The 20,819-nt window shown below is 42.6% G+C and overlaps 1 protein-coding gene across 2 annotated transcripts in view; it reads left to right on the top strand.

The window, feature by feature from the left end:
* Positions 1-20,819, top strand: part of RPA1 (replication protein A1) — a 115,918-nt gene that overhangs the window by 48,836 nt on the left and 46,263 nt on the right. For both annotated transcript variants that reach the window (XM_089657719.1, XM_089657726.1), the window contains 3 exons: positions 7,724-7,798; positions 13,009-13,132; positions 18,141-18,243. In XM_089657719.1, coding sequence (XP_089513845.1) covers positions 7,724-7,798; positions 13,009-13,132; positions 18,141-18,243 — 302 coding nt within the window. The remainder of the gene's footprint in view (positions 1-7,723; positions 7,799-13,008; positions 13,133-18,140; positions 18,244-20,819) is intronic.

Here is a 20,819-nt window from a genome sequence, read left to right as displayed (position 1 = left end):
GTTTAGTAACACTTTAAGAATTTAGAGGAAACTTCCGGTTCCGGCGCCGGATGCTGTAAACGCGGGACCCGCGGCTCCCGGGATCCCGGCTATACAAATCCCGCTAACTGCCTCCGGGTCCCCGCTCTGCAGCCCTCGGGTGTCCCTTACCTTCTGGCAGTGGCCCCAGCATGGAGCGGTACCTTCTGCCGGCGCAGTCCGGCCACGAGTCGGCGGCTAGAGCGGAGGGGTGCGGCTCTCCCCCTCCTGCAGCCAAGATGGCCGACGATGCCTGTCACACTATGGACACAGGCAAGGAGCGACATCACACTCAGGGGGCAGTTGTAATGGAATCTCCCTCCAACCTCCTCACTGCCTCTCCACTCCCTTTGGGCACTGACTGCCTTAATGAGCAGTATATTATGATAGCACAGGCAGTGTCCTCTATATTGCTCCCTAATATCACTCGGGCTGTAGATAGAGCTGTCACAATGGGCATGGAACAGCTGAGAAAGGATTTATGTGATCATTCTAAACGATTGACTGAGGCTGAGCAGCGTTTATCTGATTTAGAAGATGAAGTCCATTCCATGCAAGCGGGTACATCACAATCCAATAGTATACAGCAAAGTATTTTGGATAAAATCGAAGATTTGGAAAATCGATCACGTAGGAATAACCTACGCATTGTAGGTCTTCCAGAATCTTTTAATACTGGATCTCTCCCCGATTTATGCTCAACACGGATCCCGGCGGCATTAGGCCTATCCTCCTCCTGCCAGGTCGAGAGAGCTCACCGCCTGGGGCCTCCGTCTACCGAGCGCCGAACGCCTCGCTCAGTGATTGTCCGCTATCTCAATTATGCTGACCGCGTGGCGATCCTCACCTCTTTCCGTAACTCACGCTCTTTGCAGATTGAGGGTCACAAATTACTGCTATTTGCGGACTACTCGCAGGAAGTGTCGCGTAAACGGAAAGCATTCCAACAAGTATGTGGCACTCTTTATCAGAAAGGAATAAAGTTCACATTGGCGTATCCGGCCACGTTACGGTTTACTGCACCATCTGGGGTCTCTAAATCTTTTGTCCATCCTGAAGAAGCCCACCAATATATCCGAGATCACCTAGCCGAAGGGGATCCGGCATCACAGCCAGCGGGTAGAAATTTTGGGCCCAGAGATCAACGCAGTCCCCGCAAAGACCCACCTAAACGTCAACGCATCATTCCATCGTCCTCTAAAGCTCGTCCGCCTTGAAGGTCTAGGAGGCCATTGGTCTCTACATTAAAGCTTCAAGCTTTTCTCTTGATTCGATTGGCTCTGATGAAAGAGCTTTCTATTGGTATTCTTATTTTTGAATGGTATTTTTTTTTTTTTTTTTTTTTGAATACTGACAGCTCACACGTTCTACAGTCTGAGTCTGTTCGATTGTTCAGCGCTAGATGTTCTATGTATTATTTGTTTGGCACAAGGCCTTTGCATTGTCGCCTACTTCAATGTCGTGTTTTATTTACATATATGCCTGAATTTTACTTCTTCCTGCCTGCATTTGCCTTGCTCCATACATCAGCGGTGCTGCGGGGGAGGGGTGCTGGAGCCGCTGTCGGGAGTTAATTTGAGGGACGCCCTCACGTATCCTTAGCAATTATAACTTGGTCCCTGGGGCAGGCTCCTCTCAATGCTACTCCCGGTCACGCTGATGTTGGTGGATACAGCATGCGGAATGACGTGAAGTCCTTTATACTGTTGTGGTATATTATATGTTTAGTATTTTTGTTGGGCTCTGCTAGGGCCCCTGCTCTTGTCTTCGCTTTCTCTCCTCTTTTTTCTCTCCAATTTCACTTTCTCTTCTTTGGAGATCTCCGTCGTCTTCTGAGACCAGACTTACACCACCCACGTCCGCCTAATGAAGCAGCGCTAATTGTTTCTACATCTCTAATTGGTAAGTCCCGTATCTTATCACATACCTTATCCCAGCTAGAATGACACGTATTTTTTCCTGGAATGTTAAGGGCCTCAGATCCCCTCACAAGCGCATGGCAGTACTAAGACATTTGCGGCGCTTACGCGCGGATATAGCTCTACTCCAAGAGACTCATCTTACACAGCCTGACTTTGTTCGTATGCGAAAACTCTGGGTGGGTCACGTCTTCGGCTCCTCCTCCCTTAATAATAAAGCAGGAGTACTTATTCTTATTCACAAGAGACTTAATCCTGAATTGGTCTCTGTGGACGCAGATGCCGAAGGCCGTTTCATAGCAGCACATGTCAAAATAGGACCCCAAGAGTTGGTCCTTGCCAATATATATGCTCCTAACTCCCCGACGAGGCAGGTTTTTCAGGGCCTGTCTTCACGGCTGGCACCCTATATCCACAAGCCGCTTGTCATAGGAGGTGATTTTAATTCTGTTATGCAGGAGCAGGAGGATAAATCGCAGAGTGTTGACCGAGACTCTCGCTCTACTAAGCCTCCCCGTCCAACGCCCACTTTACTTGGTAATTTTGTTGAAGCTATGCAATTTACTGATATATGGCGCTTGACTCACCCAGATGGTAGAGATTATACTTTCTATTCTCCCGTTCACCACTCTTTATCTCGAATCGATTATATTTTTTGCAACCCCACAACGTTGCAACATGTTGTATCATCTACTATACATGACATAGCCATATCGGATCACTCTCCAATTTCTATCATGATAAATTTCTTAGATCCTACACCGCACCCTAGGATATGGCGTTTCCCCTCGTTTTTGGCAAATAATCAGGAGCTTTCCCGGCAGCTACAAGACACCTGGGCAGATTTCCAATCTACTAATGCGGCTCATGTTTCTAATCCAAATTTATTTTGGGATACGGGGAAGGCGGTATTACGCGGTAAAATTATTGCTTTTACGTCCGCATATAAAAAAAGAATTCTGCACCATTTCACGGAGGCTAGTAACCTTCTTAGACTGACTCAGCGCAGGATGACGGACTCAAATACGCAGGACAATAGGACAGCTTGGGCGGACGCTAAGAACCAGTTCAACACTTGGGCGGCAGCACAGGAAACATTTCATCACTCATACCTTGACCTACAGTATCACAGGTTTGGTAACAAACCAGGAAAATTTTTGGCGCGCATGTGTAGGAAGCCTTTTACCCCCACACAATTCACCTCTTTAAAGGATTCTCAGGGGATACTTAAACAATCATCGGAAGAGATTATATCTATTCTGGAAAGTTTTTACGCAAATTTATATGGGCCGGACCCTATAGACCAGGCACGGGCGCACTCCTTTCTTGACAGCGTACATCTACCACAAATTGATCCAATAGCACTGCAATCTTTAAATGCCCCGATATCGCAGGCGGATATTTGTTTAGCTATTAGTTCCTTAGCCAATGGTAAAGCTCCAGGCCCGGACGGGTACACTTCTGAATTTTATAAACTTATGGATAAAACTCTCTCTCCTACTCTACAGCTGGTATATCAGTCTATTCAGGAGAGCGGGGTATATCTGCCATCAGCTTCGCAGGCCCACATTAAATTAATAGCCAAAAAAGGCAAGGACCCCTCGGACCCTGGTTCTTATCGACCGATTTCTCTCCTTAATCTAGATGCAAAGATTCTCTCCAAAATAGTAGCTAATCGTTTGGCCATCATTTTGCCCACCCTTATTCATCCTTCTCAAGCTGGCTTTATAAAGGGGCGCTCGGCCACCTCAAATATTCGCAAAGTGCTCACAGTTTTACATCAGGCTAAACATAACCCATTACAGGATCTAGCGATTGTTTCCCTCGACGCTGAAAAAGCGTTTGACAATGTAAGTTTTCAATGGCTTTATTCGGTCCTCACTAAATTTGGCTTTTCCGGTCCGTTCACGCGTTTAATTCAGGCTATGTATTCCGCCCCGACGGCGCAGGTAGTGGCGGTGGGGAAAATATCCAATCCCATTCCATTACATAAGGGTACAAGACAAGGCTGCCCATTGTCCCCCCTGCTTTTCAACTTAGCTTTAGAACCCTTAGCCCGCTTCCTGTTGTTTCAATCACGACTCCATGGCATTCAAATTGCCCAACAGGATCTTCGTCTAGCTTTATTTGCGGACGACATACTAATATTCACCTCCAACCCGACTCTAGACTTACCGTACATTCAATCCGTTTTCGCAGATTTTCGATGCTGCTCGGGCCTCCGTATTAATTTTGCGAAAAGTGAGGTTCTGCCGTTGTATCACGCTCGACTCCCTGAGTGGGCTGGCGACTCACTCTTTAAAATTAATACGAACCATATCACTTATCTAGGTATTAAAATTGGGAAATTGGCCTCGTCCCTTTATTCTCTGAACTATTCACCAGTAATTCAAAAAATTTTAGGGGAATTGGAAATGTGGAAAGAACTGCCATTATCACTTATGGGTAGAGTCCATCTCTTCAAGATGACGAGTTTTCCGAAGCTTCTGTATCCTCTTCAAACTATTCCTCTCCTGCTCAAACATACGGATATAGTCAGGCTGAATAAAGCGATTTCTAGTTTCTTATGGAGGGGGCGCCGTCCGAGAATAGCTATACATAAGTTGTTTCTTCCTAGATGTGAGGGTGGTCTGGGCCTTCCTAACATTAGGCTTTACAACCTATCTTGTATTTTACGGGTGTGTGTAGATTGGATCTCCCGTTCGTCCGTGTTTTCTAATTACCGACTCGAATCTGCCATGGTGAGCCCATATGATCTGTCGGCCCTCCTACATTCTAATTCTGCCTCACTTCCTCCGCATCTTCAACACAATCCACTCATACGGGACACCCTCTTCACATGGAGGGAGGTCAGACGTAGACTAGGAGTTTCTCCCTGGCTGTCTCGATATCTTCCTATCCATCACAATCCTTCCTTTTCTGTCTCTCAACAGTATGCAGCTTATGAAAAGTGGTATGACCAGGGTCTTAGATTTGTAAGTCAGTTGTATGACTCAGCATCAGGATCCCCCCTTCCGTTACAACAAGTTATCAGCGCGTTTGACTTTCCTTCACATCATTTTTTGTATATTTTGCAAGTTAGGAATTATGTGAATTCCATAGTACAAAATAAGTCTTCTCGCTTTTGTTCTTCTATGATAGAAGTCCTTGTAAGGAATCAAAAATACAACATATCCAATATCTATGGTCAACTATCTATGCACTATGCAAAACCGCTGGATTCTTATACTTCCATCAAAACGTGGATACGAGACTTTGACAATGCCTTCACCGCGGAGCAATTGCTCACAGGTTTTAATACTACCTGTGCGTTCAATACGAACGAATTTTGGAGGGAGCAGCAATTCAAAATTATGCACCATGCATATATGCCTTGCCTGTACTCCCGAGCAGACTCATTGATCTCTACATGCCCGCTCTGTGGTTCATATAAACCGTCACTTCATCACAGATTCTGGAATTGTCCACGGGTCTGTATCTTTTGGAACCAACTTTTGAATTTTGTGCTTTTCGTCACTACTCTCCAGTTACCTAGGGACCCGCTGCTTCTTCTCTTTGGCAATCTGGAAATATCAGTGTCTGCTGCCTCACACTGCAATCTTGCTTTGTTCAGAGCAACCAAACCTTGGCTATCCATTTGCTTGATGGCGGCGAGAAGGTCTATTTTGAAAAAATGGGTCTCCAACTGTCCACCTACCATCTCAGACGTCAAATTGGAACTCAACTTTCTACTTCGATTGGATCGGCTTGGTCTGCATATAGCTCCTTCTACAACAGGAGTGGAAAAGTTCAACCGCAAGTGGGGTCAATATGTTTCAAAAGTTCTCCCAAGTCCTGAGCCCCAGCACCCTTCTCATGGTTCTCTAAGCTAGATTTAAGCTAGTTTTCAGGGTATTCCTGATGCATGGTGTTTCTATTGCTCAAGGGGTCAAATGATTGCAACATTATAAATGCTGTGTACCTCTCAGAAATCTCTTTTGTTCTCGCTTTGCTCCACTCCCACTTCGCCAATCTGGCTTATTAATCTCTCTCTCATTTTCCTGGCGGACCTATATGAAGTGGTCCCCTACTAGCACATCTTTATACATACTGATGCGCTGCTTCTCACTATACTTTAATATCTCATTATACTTTACTATCTTATTACTTTATCAGTCTATTACTTTTTTATCCTAATCTCTTTATCCTGGCTTGTTTTCATGGTCCTCTGGCCTCAGACTTTTGGTACATAACTTCTTGTACTCCAGTTCTCCTTTTTTTTCTTTCCCTTTTGGCATATTCTTTATATGCTGGCTTTTCCAACTCTCTGGTCTTATGTCCCTACTGCTCTATCTCTATCCTATATTTTTACTTTCTTTTTTCCTTTTTTATTCTCATGCACGATGACCTCCCTATCGGTCGATATGACAAATGGTTAACATTGCTCACGTCGCTTATTCTTTTGCTTTACGTATGTTTATATATATATATATGTGATTTTTCGAAATCCTGCATACTTTAACTTCAAGCCCTTGTACCCTGACATATTACATGTGCTATATTTTCCCATAGATACTCTTCATTCCAAACTTCTTCATTCCCTCTAGGATTCTTTCGGGGCTTCTGTAATATGTTTATGAGTAAATTGTTATCCTGGAATTTATTCATCTGTTTTGGCATGTTGCCACGCTATGAATACTGACAAACCTCATCGTTGGTTATTTTGTGTGTACAATAAAACCCAATAAAGCTTCTTTAAAAAAAAAAAAAAAAAAAAAGAATTTAGAGAAGATCTGTAAAGAGCGGACCAAAATCCGTCCTGAGATGAGTGCAAAACTGGTAACCAACTACAAGAAACGTCTTGCTTGCCAGCGAGGGTTTCTCCACCAAGTACTAAGTCCTGTTTTGCTTGGGAATGAAATACTTATTTTAATTACTGAACTGCAACTCCATTTATAACATGTATTTTTTTCTGGATTTTTGGTTGATCTTATGTCTCTATCATTTAAAATGCACCTATGATTAAATAAATTCTAGACCCTTCATTTCTTTGTAAGTGGACAAATGTACAAAACTTGCAGGGGATCAAATACATATTTTCCCCACTGTGTGTATTAATGAAAAAAACAAAAAAAACAGCCAAATGTTTAGATCAGGTTTATTGAGCCAATAGGATTTTTTCCTTCTTGTCCTTCGCATGTTAACTATGGTAGCTTATTGGTGGAAATGAGACTGGAATAAGACATGGCTCTCTCGAATCTTAACATAAGTAGAGATTAGCTGTGTAAGTGACCTAGCTGAAATGTTTCAAAGGTACCACCATTGTGCAGAAATCACTCTGTGGAACCCCCTGGGATTCTAATCCCTGGCTGTACCTGGAGTTGCAACTTCTGCCCAATTCAAGATTAAGCCCTACACCCTGTCCTTTACCTCTTAAGTGTATGAAATTCATGGGGCTATAGAGGCTTTGGCTTTTGATAAATAAAGGCCTTTGTGGTAGGGATTAATCACAGCTTTGACTAATTACCAGGAACCATAGTAACAGAACAGCACTCAAGTGGAAATACTTTTTGTAGTCACCACAAATCGGATTAAAGAGGAAGTCTTCCAGAGGGGATTCTATTCTGGTGACAACTCAGAATTTTGGAGTTTTCCTGACTTTTAGTGCTCTTTACATTGGCCACCAAGACAAATGGGGAGAGTGAGTTACCCCAGCCGGGACAGATGACCGTAAAAACCCTGATGGGAATCCTAAAAAAACTTCCTAAAAATCCTAAAAAAACTTTAATATACACACTGTTTTCCAGGTCAGACTGCATCCACTCCAGCAGCTCCAGCTTCTGCTCCTGCTCCTGTACAGAGTAAACCAGTTCAGAACTCAGGTGAGTGTTCCTATGGCATTTAGTATGCATAGCTGCACATATATTGTTAAATATCGTGTTTTGTTTTGTTTTTTCCTTTTTAAATGGTAATAAAGTATAAACATATAGGATTTATTTTAGAACATGAGACAAGGACAGTGATGGGTACTAACACTTTGCAACCTGCCACATTTCACCTTATTGGAGTCAATAAGGTATTAAATACTAATATTTAAAACACTGACAGGCAGGGTTTTTCTAATAGAAGAGATCCTAGTGGTGTTTTCTGTCATAAATGCCTGTCCGCAGTAGTCCAATCTCAGCCACGCATGTGCAGCTCCGACCACATTTACATCACCTGTTACGTGCTGTGATGAAGTGACTGCCGCATGTGTGCAGAAGTGGCATCATCACGGCCTGGCCATTCAAGCAGCTGGAGAGTGCAAACCTGGAAGGAAGACTAGGCAAAGATGAAAGCGCCAGGAGTGGTGACAGCTCAGCGCTTGCAGGGCTCTGTTTTGAGAGGTAAAGTGATACTAAAGGTTCATTTTTTTATTTTTGTAAAATAAGGAGTCATACACCAATCCTCATCTTCTCAGGTCCCCTGTCGGCACTTCTGGCTTCTTCCTCTGCTGAGTGCACCCAGAGCAAGCTGCTTGCTCTGGGGGTACTTGCGCATGCTCACTTCGCTCCCGAGTTGCCTCTGTATTCATAAGGCACACAGAGCTCAGCTCAGCCCCCTCACTGGCTGTGATTGGCAGCAGCAGAAGCTAATGGCTTTGACAATTGGTTGTAAAGGCTCAAGGTTTTTTACCTTCATGCATTCTATGCATGAAGGCGAAAAACCTTTTCTGTACAGCATCCCACCCAGCCCCCTTAATACTCACCTAAGCCCCCTCTTGATCCAGCGATGGAGTCTCGCCTATCCCAAGACTCTCTCTCATCATTGGCTGAGACAGCAGCTGGAGCCTATGGCTGTCAGTCACAACCATTGAATCGATGAGAAAAGAGAGGGGTTGGGCCGAGCTGTGTGTGAACACACGGAGGAGCATGCGTATGCTCGGGTGCCCCCATAGCAAGCTGCTTGCTGTCGGGGCACCCAACAGGAGGGAGGGGCCAGCAGCGCCGACGGGACCCGAGAAGAAGAGGATCCAGGCTGCTGTGTCCAAAACCACTGCACAGAGCAGGTAAGTATAACACGTTTGTTTTTTCCCAATTTAAACCTTTAGTATCACTTTAATGTTATGCATGTTAATTAGGAATTTCACCAAATTCCTTACTATTATGATCACTGTGATTGGTCCCAGTGATCACATAATTCAGGGCCAATCCAAATAGTACTGTACCATGTGATACAATAGTAAAATGTAATTTCCTGCTTGTGTGATTGCATTATTGATTTTCCCATCTGCTCTAAGATATAGAAGCCAGATTTCAGGCATCCCCTGCAACAAAATTCAAATTTTTGTGGAGATAATCCTAATAGGAAATCACATCTAAAGGGATGCAGACCCTGCAAGTGCAACAGCTGATTGATAATTATGAAACCACTCCCATTAGATTCACTGGGAATCTGCTACAAAGCTTATTAAAATCCTTGCAATGTGCATAGATCACCCAGAGGGGAATGTTTTTTCTTGACAAAAGTAGAGTTACTCTTTAAATTGATTACCACTGATCTGCCGACTACCCATTGATCATCACTGTACAAGCAATCAGTGTAAAAAGAAATAAAAAAAAAAATCCTGATCACCTTTCCAGAAGAGTAGTTTTCCCAACCACAGCCACACCAGTTGCAGTGTCCCCATAAGGACTTCTTGACATGTGCGATGCACTCTGAAGAGCCATCCGTTCAAGCAACCTCATCCATTTTAATGGATCATGATCTGCATGCATACAGGGGGTTTAATTCTTTTTACAGCAGCAAAGCATTGTAGCCCCAGTAGGTGTATAAATGCTGCCTCTGCAGCTAAAGGGGGTAGCGATTCGGTGATAAAACTGCAGCTCAACCGCAAGGTTTACTGCCCTCCAACCTCATGTTTTAATGAATTTTAATATTGCAGCCAGTCACAGTTCTTCAATCACCACCACACCAGCCACAATGTCCCCAGACCAGTGTAGCTAGATTTGGTGTTCCTGATTTGCTTGTTTATTGACCATGTTTCTGCCTCGACTGACCCTTTTGCCCGTATGCTGACCATGCCTGTGCCTAAACTTCAGTATGTTCTTGCAAAACACCATTCCCAATCATCCCGTATAGATAACTGCACTCCTTGAACAACACAAACTGTTTTGATCATCCTTTCTTTAGCTTCCTGTACTTCCTAGTCAGTGAACATGGCATTTCTGTGGGCAGCCACGTACCAGTAGGCTAGGCTTGCTTGCCTTATAGGAATTGGGACTGCTATAGGTGGCGCTACATTCTCTGACCACTCTTAAAGAGGCAACGATTACAGTTCATTGCTTTTGAAACAATTGGTTGATTTGTGTGATGCACAAGCTATGTCTGGTACATAATCAGCCCAGGCGCTGAAATTTTTACATGTGGTATCGCCTTACTCAGAATTACAACCCAAAACACATTTTGCTACTCCGTCTAAGTATACCCATGTATGTAAGAAGTATCCTTTTAAATTAATTGTTTTCATTTCACATTTTCCATAAATTTGCGGTAAAAAAATAGTCTTCAAAAGACTCAACATGCTTCTTGGAAAATACTTTGGGCTCTTTGCTTTACAAAAATGTAGCCAATTTATGCTCCAGGGCCTCCAAAAATGTGATGGGTAATTAAGAAATTAGATGTGTAATCTAGGCCCCTTGAAAGCTGGCGTTCCTTGGATTTTGGGCCCCTCTGTGTGGCCAGGCTATGAAAGTCTCACACATGTGGTATCCCCATACTCGGGAGGAGTAGAAGAATATGTTTTGGGGTGTTAATCTAAGTATGCCTTGGATGCATGTTAGAAATATCTTCATAACTTTGTGTAAAAACAAAAAAAATGCATTTTCATTCTCTATCATTTTTGCATTATCTTTTGCATTATCCAAAAATGTGCTGCAAAAATTAAATTTTCAAGAGACTGATTAGAAAATACCATTAGAGTATTTGCTTTCCAAAATGGTGTCATCTTGTTGTTTTCCCTGTCCTGGTGCTCCAGGGCCTGCAAAAATGTGATGGGCAGTAAGGAAATTAATTGTGTAATTGACATGTAATATATTCTCCTTGAAAGACTGAATGTGCTCCTTGGATTTTGGCTCCTTCTTTACATCTAGGATGTGAAAGTCTCACACATGAGAGGCATAGCAGAATGGACTAGAGGACCTCGGACCCTCAGGCCACCCCCATGAAGTCTGTTTCTGATTGTTTGATCAGACATTCACAACAGTGGGCCTGCTGAAGGTCATTTTGTAGGGCTCTGGCAGTCCTCATCCTGTTCCTTCTTGCACAAAGGAGCAGATACTGGTCCTGCTGATGGGTTAAGGACCTTCTATGGTCCTCTCCAGCTCTCCTACAGTAACTGCATGTCTTCTGGAATCTCCTCCATGCTCTTGAGACTGCTGAGAGACACGGCAAACCTTCTGGCAATGGCACATATTGATGTGCCATCCTGGCAGAGTTGGACTGCCTGCGCAACCTCTGTAGTGTCCAGGTATCGCCCCATGCTACCAGTAGTGACACTGACCCTAGCCAAATGAAACAGTCTGGACAGTCAGAAAAGGTGAGCAGGGAAAAAAAATTCAGTTGCCCCCACCTGTAAAACTATTTTCTGTTTTGGGGGTCGTCTCATTGCTGCCCATCTAGTGCACCTGTTGGTAATTTCATTAATGTCAAAGCAGCTGAAACTGATTAACAACCCCCTCTGCTACTTAACTGACCAGATCAATATCCCACGAGTTTAATTGACTTGATATAATCTGATTAAAAAGTGTTCCTTTATTTTTCTTTGAGCAGTGTGTGTTTTTTTTTTTTTCTTCTTCTGGTTGTCATCACTGCTTATAGTGAGATGGGAGGTTGGGAGAAAATATCCTCCAGCAGCAAAAGATACATGACAGATCTCTTAACCTTCTCTACTGCAAGGTTTGGCTAGTGCTGCACTACTCTAGTTATAGCTTTATTTAGAGGTGAATTTAACTAAATCTAAAACTGAACTTCATAAATGTTTTAATTTTTCAACTCTTTTGTTTGCCGTTGCATTGTTGTCTCTTAACCTTTTGTAATACCTTTTTTCGATAAATATTTTATTTGCATATTTTTTTTTTCTTTTTAATCATTAAACCATGTTTTGAAAAGTGTTAAAATTATCTCTAGTGCACTAACCCAAAAATTTAAGAATTCTCATCTCTTGAAGAATGCTACTGTTGTGTAAATTTCTGGTTATACTTGCCTGTGGTGACAGTGTTACAGACGTTTACTCCAAAGTTGTATTTGCTATTGCAAATCTTATGAACATTCATAGTTTTCCGTTACAAGTAGTTGGTGGCAGTAAAGAGTTAATTGCTTAGTTCACTAAACCCAGTGACAAATCACATTCAGGTAAATTTAAATCTAATTGTAAAGAAAAGATAATAGATATGTGAATGCATGTCTGGCATTTCTGGATTGATCATAGCATTCATGGTCCTTTTCAAAGCAGTTTGGTCTTTTAGCATTATTTATTTATTTTTTTAATTGTATTTATTTTTCGGCTCAAAATTTTGGCCTCTCCTGAGCTTGATACATTTTAATATATAATGCTTTGTGTGTGTTTTATTATTTTTTTCCCTCTACCTCACTTCTGGAATTTCAAAGTATTGGGAATCCTAATGAACATGGTATATTTTTAGAGCTCACTGTTGGGGATTACATCACTGTTTTTCTTGTATTTGGTGCCAAGCAGATTTGAGTTAACGGAATGCCTCATAAGGCATATCACTCTATTCTGGCATGTCTATTAAGATCTGCATTGCAGACAGTGCCATGATATGTGGGCTCAATCTTCCTTCTAGACTAGACCCTTTAAAGGCTCTTGATTTTATCTTCATGATTTCTCCTGAGTCTTGTGGGTTCCATGGTTATTTTTTACTTCATTGTATTATGGAGGCTTAAAAGCTTGTGTGGTTTCTGACCTGGGGGCTGAACACTGCAGTCATTTACATCCGCCTATATGTGTCTAATAATTCTGCATCTTTTAAGTGTGTGTTTTATTTAGTCATCTTGCTTAAGAGATTTGTATGGATTTTTATTTTTACCACAGCTCCACCTCCTTTCATGAACAGAGGGATATCTAAAACGTTTGGCGGGGGAGGTATATTAAGTACCCCTGGTGGATCTCAAGCAAAGGTGGTGCCAATTGCCAGTCTAAACCCATACCAGTCAAAGTAAGCAACCTTTAATGGATCTTTAGAGCCAATTTGAAATATTTAGAAGTCTTTTTTAACATTTTGACTAAGGATACTGGTCCACCCCTTTTCATTCATTGCATCTCAGTTCTTGCAACCATGGAGGCTCTGTACCACATGCAGGCAATATGCAGTCTAAGATTGTACACTGACATCACCCTTTTTTTGATATTTTCCTAACTCCTCAAAATAGTGGGTCCACAGCTTGCAGGTCACTGTGCCTAAACTATATGGCATGTAATGAAAACTGAAAAGGTTTTAATTCAAGTAGGTCTGTAGCATGTTGATGGGGGAGGCACAACCATAAGCAGATTGAACTTAAGGTTGGAAGCATGGAAATAAATGAATGTGATGTGTGGTGTGAAAAGGGTGAAGAGTTACCCATTTTTAAAAGTTAAAGTCTGTTGGGGAAGCTCATTTCATGGCATAACCTCAGCAGGAAAAAGAAGTTGCAGGTGCAATTTTCCTCAATGTGTAGCCTAATTCTGTTCATGTTGGTAGCAGAACTGTTAATACAAGGGAAACATTTAGTGGTACAGGCATAACATATATTTACTTAATTTCAGAATTTAGATGCATTGCAAGTGTTTGCAGTTGGTGTTTTCCATTGGCTTTGTATTTGAACTGGCATATCAACTCCTTCATGACCAGGATCAAAACACATCTTAATGCCTTAACCCAGATTTGCAAATTTGACATTGTTACTAGATCCGTACATCTCATTGCAACTGCTTTGTGTATCCAGGTGAATTTTATACTTTGTTTTGTTTTTTTTAGGACAGATTGGACTTTAATTTGATGGTAAATAGTCATGGTTATTTACCAATTTTTATTTTGAAAGGAAATAGTAATACCGTGTTTCCCCGAAAATAAGACCTACCCCGAAAGTAAGCCCTAGCAGTACATTTTGTCGTACCACTAATATAAGCCCTCCCCCGAAAATAAGACCTACCTACACCAGGGGAGAACTGACCATTCGGGCACTGCCCGGGGTCACTGCAGAGCCCCATGAGAGGCTCAGTCTGTCCCTGTATATGCCACTTCTGAAATAAGCAGGCATTGAGGGGATGGACAGTGAGGCAGGCACTGCAGACACCTCTCCTCCGAGTTTCAGCAGAGGGTCGGGTCCACATCCCTGCCACGGTGCTGAAGACGGAGAGCTGGAGGGGTGGGCAGAGTATGCAGCAGGTCAGTGTAATTCCCCGACCCTGGTGACAGCACTGCAGCTTTATGTAGGAGGAGGTGGGAGGGAGAAGGCGGAGAGAGGGGGCAGAGGGCGAGAGGGAGACAGAGGGAGGGGGGGAGAGAGAGGGCGCAGAGGGGGGGGGGGGCTTGCTTTTAAACATACCTTTTTGTGGAGCTGGTGGAGATATCAGGTTGCAAGCCGACGATCCCCGCAGGATGGATCAGATCTGCAGATTGGGGAGGATAATGGATCAGACTCCGATCCATTATGCTCAATCCGCAGATCCGATCCATCCTGCAGGGAACCTCGGAGGGGGTGTCAATAAAAATAAGACCTACCCGAAAATAAGTCCTAGTGCATTTTTTTAACCTAAAATTAATTTGACCGTGTCTTATTTTCGGGGAAACATGGTATAAAAAAAACTTACTTTGTATATTCTTATTCCATTACCATGGCCAACCACCCTGCAAAATAAATCCTACTATTCTACAGACGATTGTGGCAATACCAATCGTAATTTGTTCTTTGTACTCGTAGTAGGGCCAAGAAACCCTTGTATTCATTATGGGTTTTTCGTCCTATCTTAACACGCTGACACTAAATATAATTTTTTTTTTTTAATCTAAAATACACTGACCCTAACGTTGCCACTAACTACTACTGACACCACCACTAGCTGAAACACTGACTGTTAACACTGGCTAAACTAGATCAAGGCCTTTAACTAGCTAATCTTGTTTTCCAACAGACTTTTGTACAGAGTTCTCCTTTTTCAAGCAGAGAAGATAAATCATTGTATCTTTACCTGCTTGATAGAGGAATAGTCTGTTTCTCCTCTTCAAAGGAGAAACCACACAGTGCAGAACTACAAGACATCTGCAGTGGAATACAGTACTTGTAGTTTGTTAATTTAGAGATCTCTGTGGATGAATGGCGGGGAGCCCCTTACAGCCTCCCCGTTTTTAAAATGTCCGAGCGGATATAGGGAGGTGAGTGGGGGGTGCTGCATCGTAACACGTTTGTTACACCCCAACAATGGCTAAAACATGATACTATAGGTTAATTGAATCTTGAAAGGATAAGTTCACCTTTGTACAAAAAATAGTAAAGGCTGTCGGGATTTGTAGTTTTTTATTCACAGAACACAGTGAATGAGTGACGCGGCCAGGTAGGTGGATCCCAGCACAGCCACTTTTTTTAAAATTTCACAGCTCTCAAGTGGGAGAAGATCCCTCGCTAGCTGTCAAAGTGGGGGCTGATTTATTCATAGCACCCTAAATATGGGTGTAACATGTTATGAAAGGTAAACTTATCCATTAAAGCAGGACTTGAAAAAGCCGCTCGCCAAATGCGTGGAGAAATTCTTTAGCGGCGAGCATAGATGATGGAGCGGCTGCGCTCCAAGCCGCATTGTGAAGCCGAGTTCCGGTTTCGGGCTTTTTCGGCACTGCCGCTGAGGGGACAGGTGCAGGAGAAGTCCGCTCTCCTCCGCTGAGAGGAGACACCTTCTCCACCGCTGCGGGGGACTCAAGGAGTAAGTACTGTGTACATGTCCTATCACTATAATGGAATACAGGGGAGCTGAGAAATACATTACTTTATACATGTCATATCACTTAAAATGGAGTACAGGGGAGCTGGGATATACATTACTGTGTACATGTCATATCACTATAATGGAGTACAGGGGAGCTGGGATATACATTACTGTATACATGTCATATCACTATAATGGAGTACAGGGGAGCTGGGATATACATACTGTATACATGTCATATCACTATAATGGAGTACAGGGGAGCTGAGATATACATTACTGTATACATGTCATATCACTATAATGGAGTACAGGAGAGCTGGGATATACATTACTGTGTACATGTCACATCACTATAATGGAGTACAGGGGAGCTGGGATATACATTACTGTATACATGTCATATCACTATAATGGAGTACAGGGGAGCTGGGATATACATACTGTGTACATGTCATATCACTATAATGGAGTACAGGGGAGCTGAGAAATAATTACTGTGTACAGTTTTTTATATTTTGGACTCTTTATTCTAAAGCAAAATGTAATTTCATAAGCTTTAAGGGGGTGTGGTTGGGGGATGGGTCAGGGTGGGGTTGGAGGTGGACCTGGGCAAGGTTGGGTGGGGCAACTGTTGGAGAGTAAGGTTTGTGCCTAGCTAGTAGGTCTAGACTCGAAATTTTAAGACCTGCTTTAAAGTACACCTGTCATGAGAGAATGCAATGGCCAATATTAGCTCCTAAAACTGTTGCCTGGCTGTTTTGCTTGATCCTCTGGATTAGATCTTTAAGTAAAGCGGAGCTCCACCCAGAAGGAGAAGTTCTACTTTAAGTCTTTGTCCCCCGCTCCCCATTAAGGATTGTCACCTTTGGGGAGTGGGTGCCCGAATTTGACAGGTACGCGCTCCCACTTCTGCTGCGATCGCCTGAGGCAATCAGAAAATTACTGTATTTGAAACCGTATAGGCACTTATTTTTACTGTTTTACGTACTGTAGCTGTACCTACAAAAGGGGCCACCCTGAAGTGATGTAGGAGTTCAAAATAAAATTCTTCCATTACTAGATGAATGGTAAAATGCAGTCCACCATACCAAATATGCACCATACAGCACAAAAATCTACAATTCAACATATTGCTATTTATGGGGTCCTGTTGAAAACTGGATTTTTTATCTGGTTCATGATTTTGCTGTGTTTGAAAATGCAGCATCTGATGTGAAAGATTGCCTAAAGCATACCTTTCAGGTTGTAAGAAAGGGCAGGCTAACTTTCCCTGGAGGGCAGCCCATGTCCTATACTTTTCTGCCGTTCCAGCGCTGTACCCACTGGCAGCACTTCAGCACTTGATGTTTTCTTGGTGTTTGGTGGCAGTGTCTCCTGCTGCAAGGCATGGTACCAGTCTCTGACCCTTATGTCACTGCAGAACATAGCACTGAAGGAGGAGTCCGAGAGCTGGAAGTAGGTGGCGTAAAGTGTACTACCACTTCTCTTGCAGGAAATTTTTGTCTGCCTTTTTTATTGGAACCTAACAGGGTCACTTTATAAGTCAACATCTTCATCATAAATCATATTGATGTACATCTAGACCAGTAATAAACATTTGAAGCTAGCGCAGCAAAGCTTTTTGACATAGGATAGTTAATTTACATTTTCAGACAAACAGCCCTATGGGGTATTCAAGAAAAACAGAATTGTGCCATGCAGATTATAGTAACTCATTGCTACCAGGCAAAGACACTAGATATTGCTTTGAGGAATCAGAAGAATAAGAAAAAGGGGTTCTGTTATTACTGCCTGATAACTTATATTATCTTGTATGTCTTCTCCCCAAATGAGCCTTTCTGCAATCAGAATAATGTGACTACTCTACCCACTCTATTCCCAGCATAAACATTAATGTAGCACATATTATCTGTACATTAGCCCATTTCCACTGCGGTAGTTTAAATGTAAACCTTGTCTGTAGTATTGGATTTTCTTTCAGAACGCAGGCTGTGGTGCTTTAGAGAAGTGAGTTTTTTTGCAGGTTACTAGCTATTGATTAGATTTGTTGGCTGTGCTAAAATCTGTAAAAGCTTCCTGTGGTACCGCACACTTATTGCTGTGCTTTTAAATTCACTGCTGTATCCAATCATTAAACTCCTTATTATGCCAGCAAGTCACCCCCTCCCTTACTCTATTCTTTGTATTAATAATTCTTATATGACGGACTTAAAATTTAACAGAGGGCTTAAGAGCTTTTGTATGACATGCTTTGTTTCTAGGTGGACTATCCGTGCTCGAGTTACCAACAAAGGTCAGATTCGCACTTGGAGCAACTCTCGTGGGGAGGGGAAGCTGTTTTCTATCGAGATGGTGGATGAGAGTGTAAGTGACGACCTACAATGGTTTCTTTACTTGAACACATTTTAAGCACTTTGCAGAGAAACTCCACATGTTAAAATAACAAACCGCCCAAATGCTTTAGAAGAATTTTGGTTCATGTCTCTCCAAATGTTTGTGTCTTTGTTGGAGTTCCTGAGATGGAACACTCCAGTAAATTCCTTCAACTCATTAGCAAATTAGATAGTTTACTAGGGATGCACCGATACCGGCTTTCCTCTCCTTGCAGGGATGACCGTATGGGCTAGACGGCTTTTGTTTGGTCAGCACCGTCATGTGCTGACCAGTCAGAAGTCGTCTAGCCTTCTGGTTTGGACAGGAATTGCATTCCTGTTCAAACCACATGCTACTCTTTGTGGTGCAATTTGCTTCCATACATTTTGGTATTGACACAAAACGCACCGCAAAGTATAGGTTTGAGTTTTGGGAGCATTTTCACAAGAACTCATGAAAATACTCGGTATTGGTGCATCTGTAGAATTTGCTATCTATCATTTAATCCGCCACACTGTTAAGAAACATTGCATCCTGAGATAGACACTGCAGCAAACCAAGTGACTGAGCAGAGCATGTTTAGGATTTTTCCTCTTGCTCATTGCAGACTTCTGTGAAAAACAATGACCTGATCACTTAAATTTTTTCTCATTGATACTTTTCCTACCATTGCTACTTGAGCTGGTCTCTAATTGCAGCCAATCTGGTGCAGCCATCATCAGCCTCACCTTTGGAGTGTTACTAGACTGGGCTGTGTGGGGGAACACCTGGAAGTGACCTTTGGACAGTGGGTTCTATGTAATGTATTTTCCAGACACTATTCTGGTAACATGACCGTCCTGGTTCAAGTATTAAAAGATAATGATTAATGCACATTTTTTTGCAGGTAAAAAAAGTGCATTTATTAATTTTGTCTGTAGGAGCCTGTAAAGCATTGCACCAGTGATCAGCAGATCGCTGGTACCATGCAGGTCTTCTACAGATATACTGACAGGAAGAATGCATGAATTACCATGGTGCTCCACAGCATTGTGGTAGTTCATTGAGAACTACAGTCTCTCATTCACAGATGACATAAAGGCTTGAAGGTTGCAAGCTGGAGTTTCAAAATGTACCCCTCTGTGCCTTTTATGATTTTAAATGTTTCTTTGAGTTTGCAAAAAAGGACTGTTCTTTTCTGGACACTTGATCACCTTCTATCTCAGGAACTGATTGCTATGGTTCCACAGAATAAAATATTTCATGATTTTTTTTTATTCTCACCTGTGCTAGCCCTAGTCTTTGGACTTTGACATGCTCAGGGTACATTGTTCTATGTTACCTGGACGACTTGCTCCTGAGTGAACAGTCTGCTGCTTCTGGAGGAGTTAGGCTGACTTCTGAAAATTCAGAATCCAGATCCATAGTCCAACCTAAAAGTTGGAATATTGGTCTAATGCTGGATATGGTTCAGTCCAGAGAAATCCTAACCCTGGACAAGAGCTTTGCTTTCAGAACTCAAATGGATTTGTTGCAAACCGACAAATCCTTCAGCTCAACTTTCTCACCAGTGACTGACAGACTTCGGGGAGTGAGTCATCACTGAAAGGTGTTCAAGGAACTCTGCAGAACGTAAGGAACCCCAGATTTGGATCTCCTGGCATCCAGGTTCATTGCAAAGCTAAACAGATTCAAAATTCAGGGACGTCTATGGTGGATGTCCTGCTGACGCCATGAGATCAGGTCCTAATTTATGCCTTCCACTATTACATCATCTAGCTCACTTGCTTTGCTGGAATCAAGTGAAAGGCATTCTGGTTATTCTAATTGCTCTAACCCTTCCAGGTCAACCTGACCCCTTGTCTCAAGGTCTGATCTTCTAAACTTTTTTTTTTACCGTTGTTGGCTTTAATAGCATGGCTGTTGAAACCAGGGTCCTAAGAGACTGGGGTGTCTCAGATTGTCATCCTGGCAACTTCAAGACATTTACTACGGGACTTGGAAGTCCAATTTTATCACTTGTGCAGCTAGATCACTGCATCTTGATAAGTACGTTGTGGAACACATCCTGGAGTTGCTAAGGGTCTGGCCTTGAGTACAATCAAAGGTTAGATTTCAGCCTTGGCGGTTCTCTTTCAGAGACCTATTGCTTCTCATTCCTTGGTTTTTACCTTCGTACAGGGGGTTGCCCATATTGTTCCACTGGTTAAGACTGTATTGACTCATGGGATCTCAAATTGATACTTTCTATATTGCATAAATCTCATTTTCAACCCATCCAGCATGTTTTTTAGTCTTTGACACAGAAAGTTACATTTCCCGGATGTCATTTCTTTTGCTTGTAGATTCTTGGGATTTGCTGCTCTTGCTGGAAAGGTGGCTTTCCTGATACTTCACCATGACAAGATGGTTTTACGACCTCAGCTGTCATTTTTACCTTAGGTGGTCTTCTCATTCTATCTTAGCCGGGCCATTGTGTTACCTTCTTTCTGTCCAAAACCTCAGAGGCTGGGGGGACAAGGTGCCTCATACCTTGTATGTGGTTCATGCAGTCAAGAGTTACGTGAAGTCAACTGCTGCAGTTCATC

Source organism: Staurois parvus, unplaced genomic scaffold (genome assembly GCF_062004578.1).
Source record: "Staurois parvus isolate SC_StPar_1 unplaced genomic scaffold, SC_StPar_1.0 ptg000029l, whole genome shotgun sequence".
NCBI classification, from domain to species: Eukaryota; Metazoa; Chordata; class Amphibia; order Anura; family Ranidae; genus Staurois; species Staurois parvus.
The sequence above is the reverse complement of the archived record's forward strand: the minus strand, read 5'-3'. Positions and strand labels throughout refer to the sequence as shown.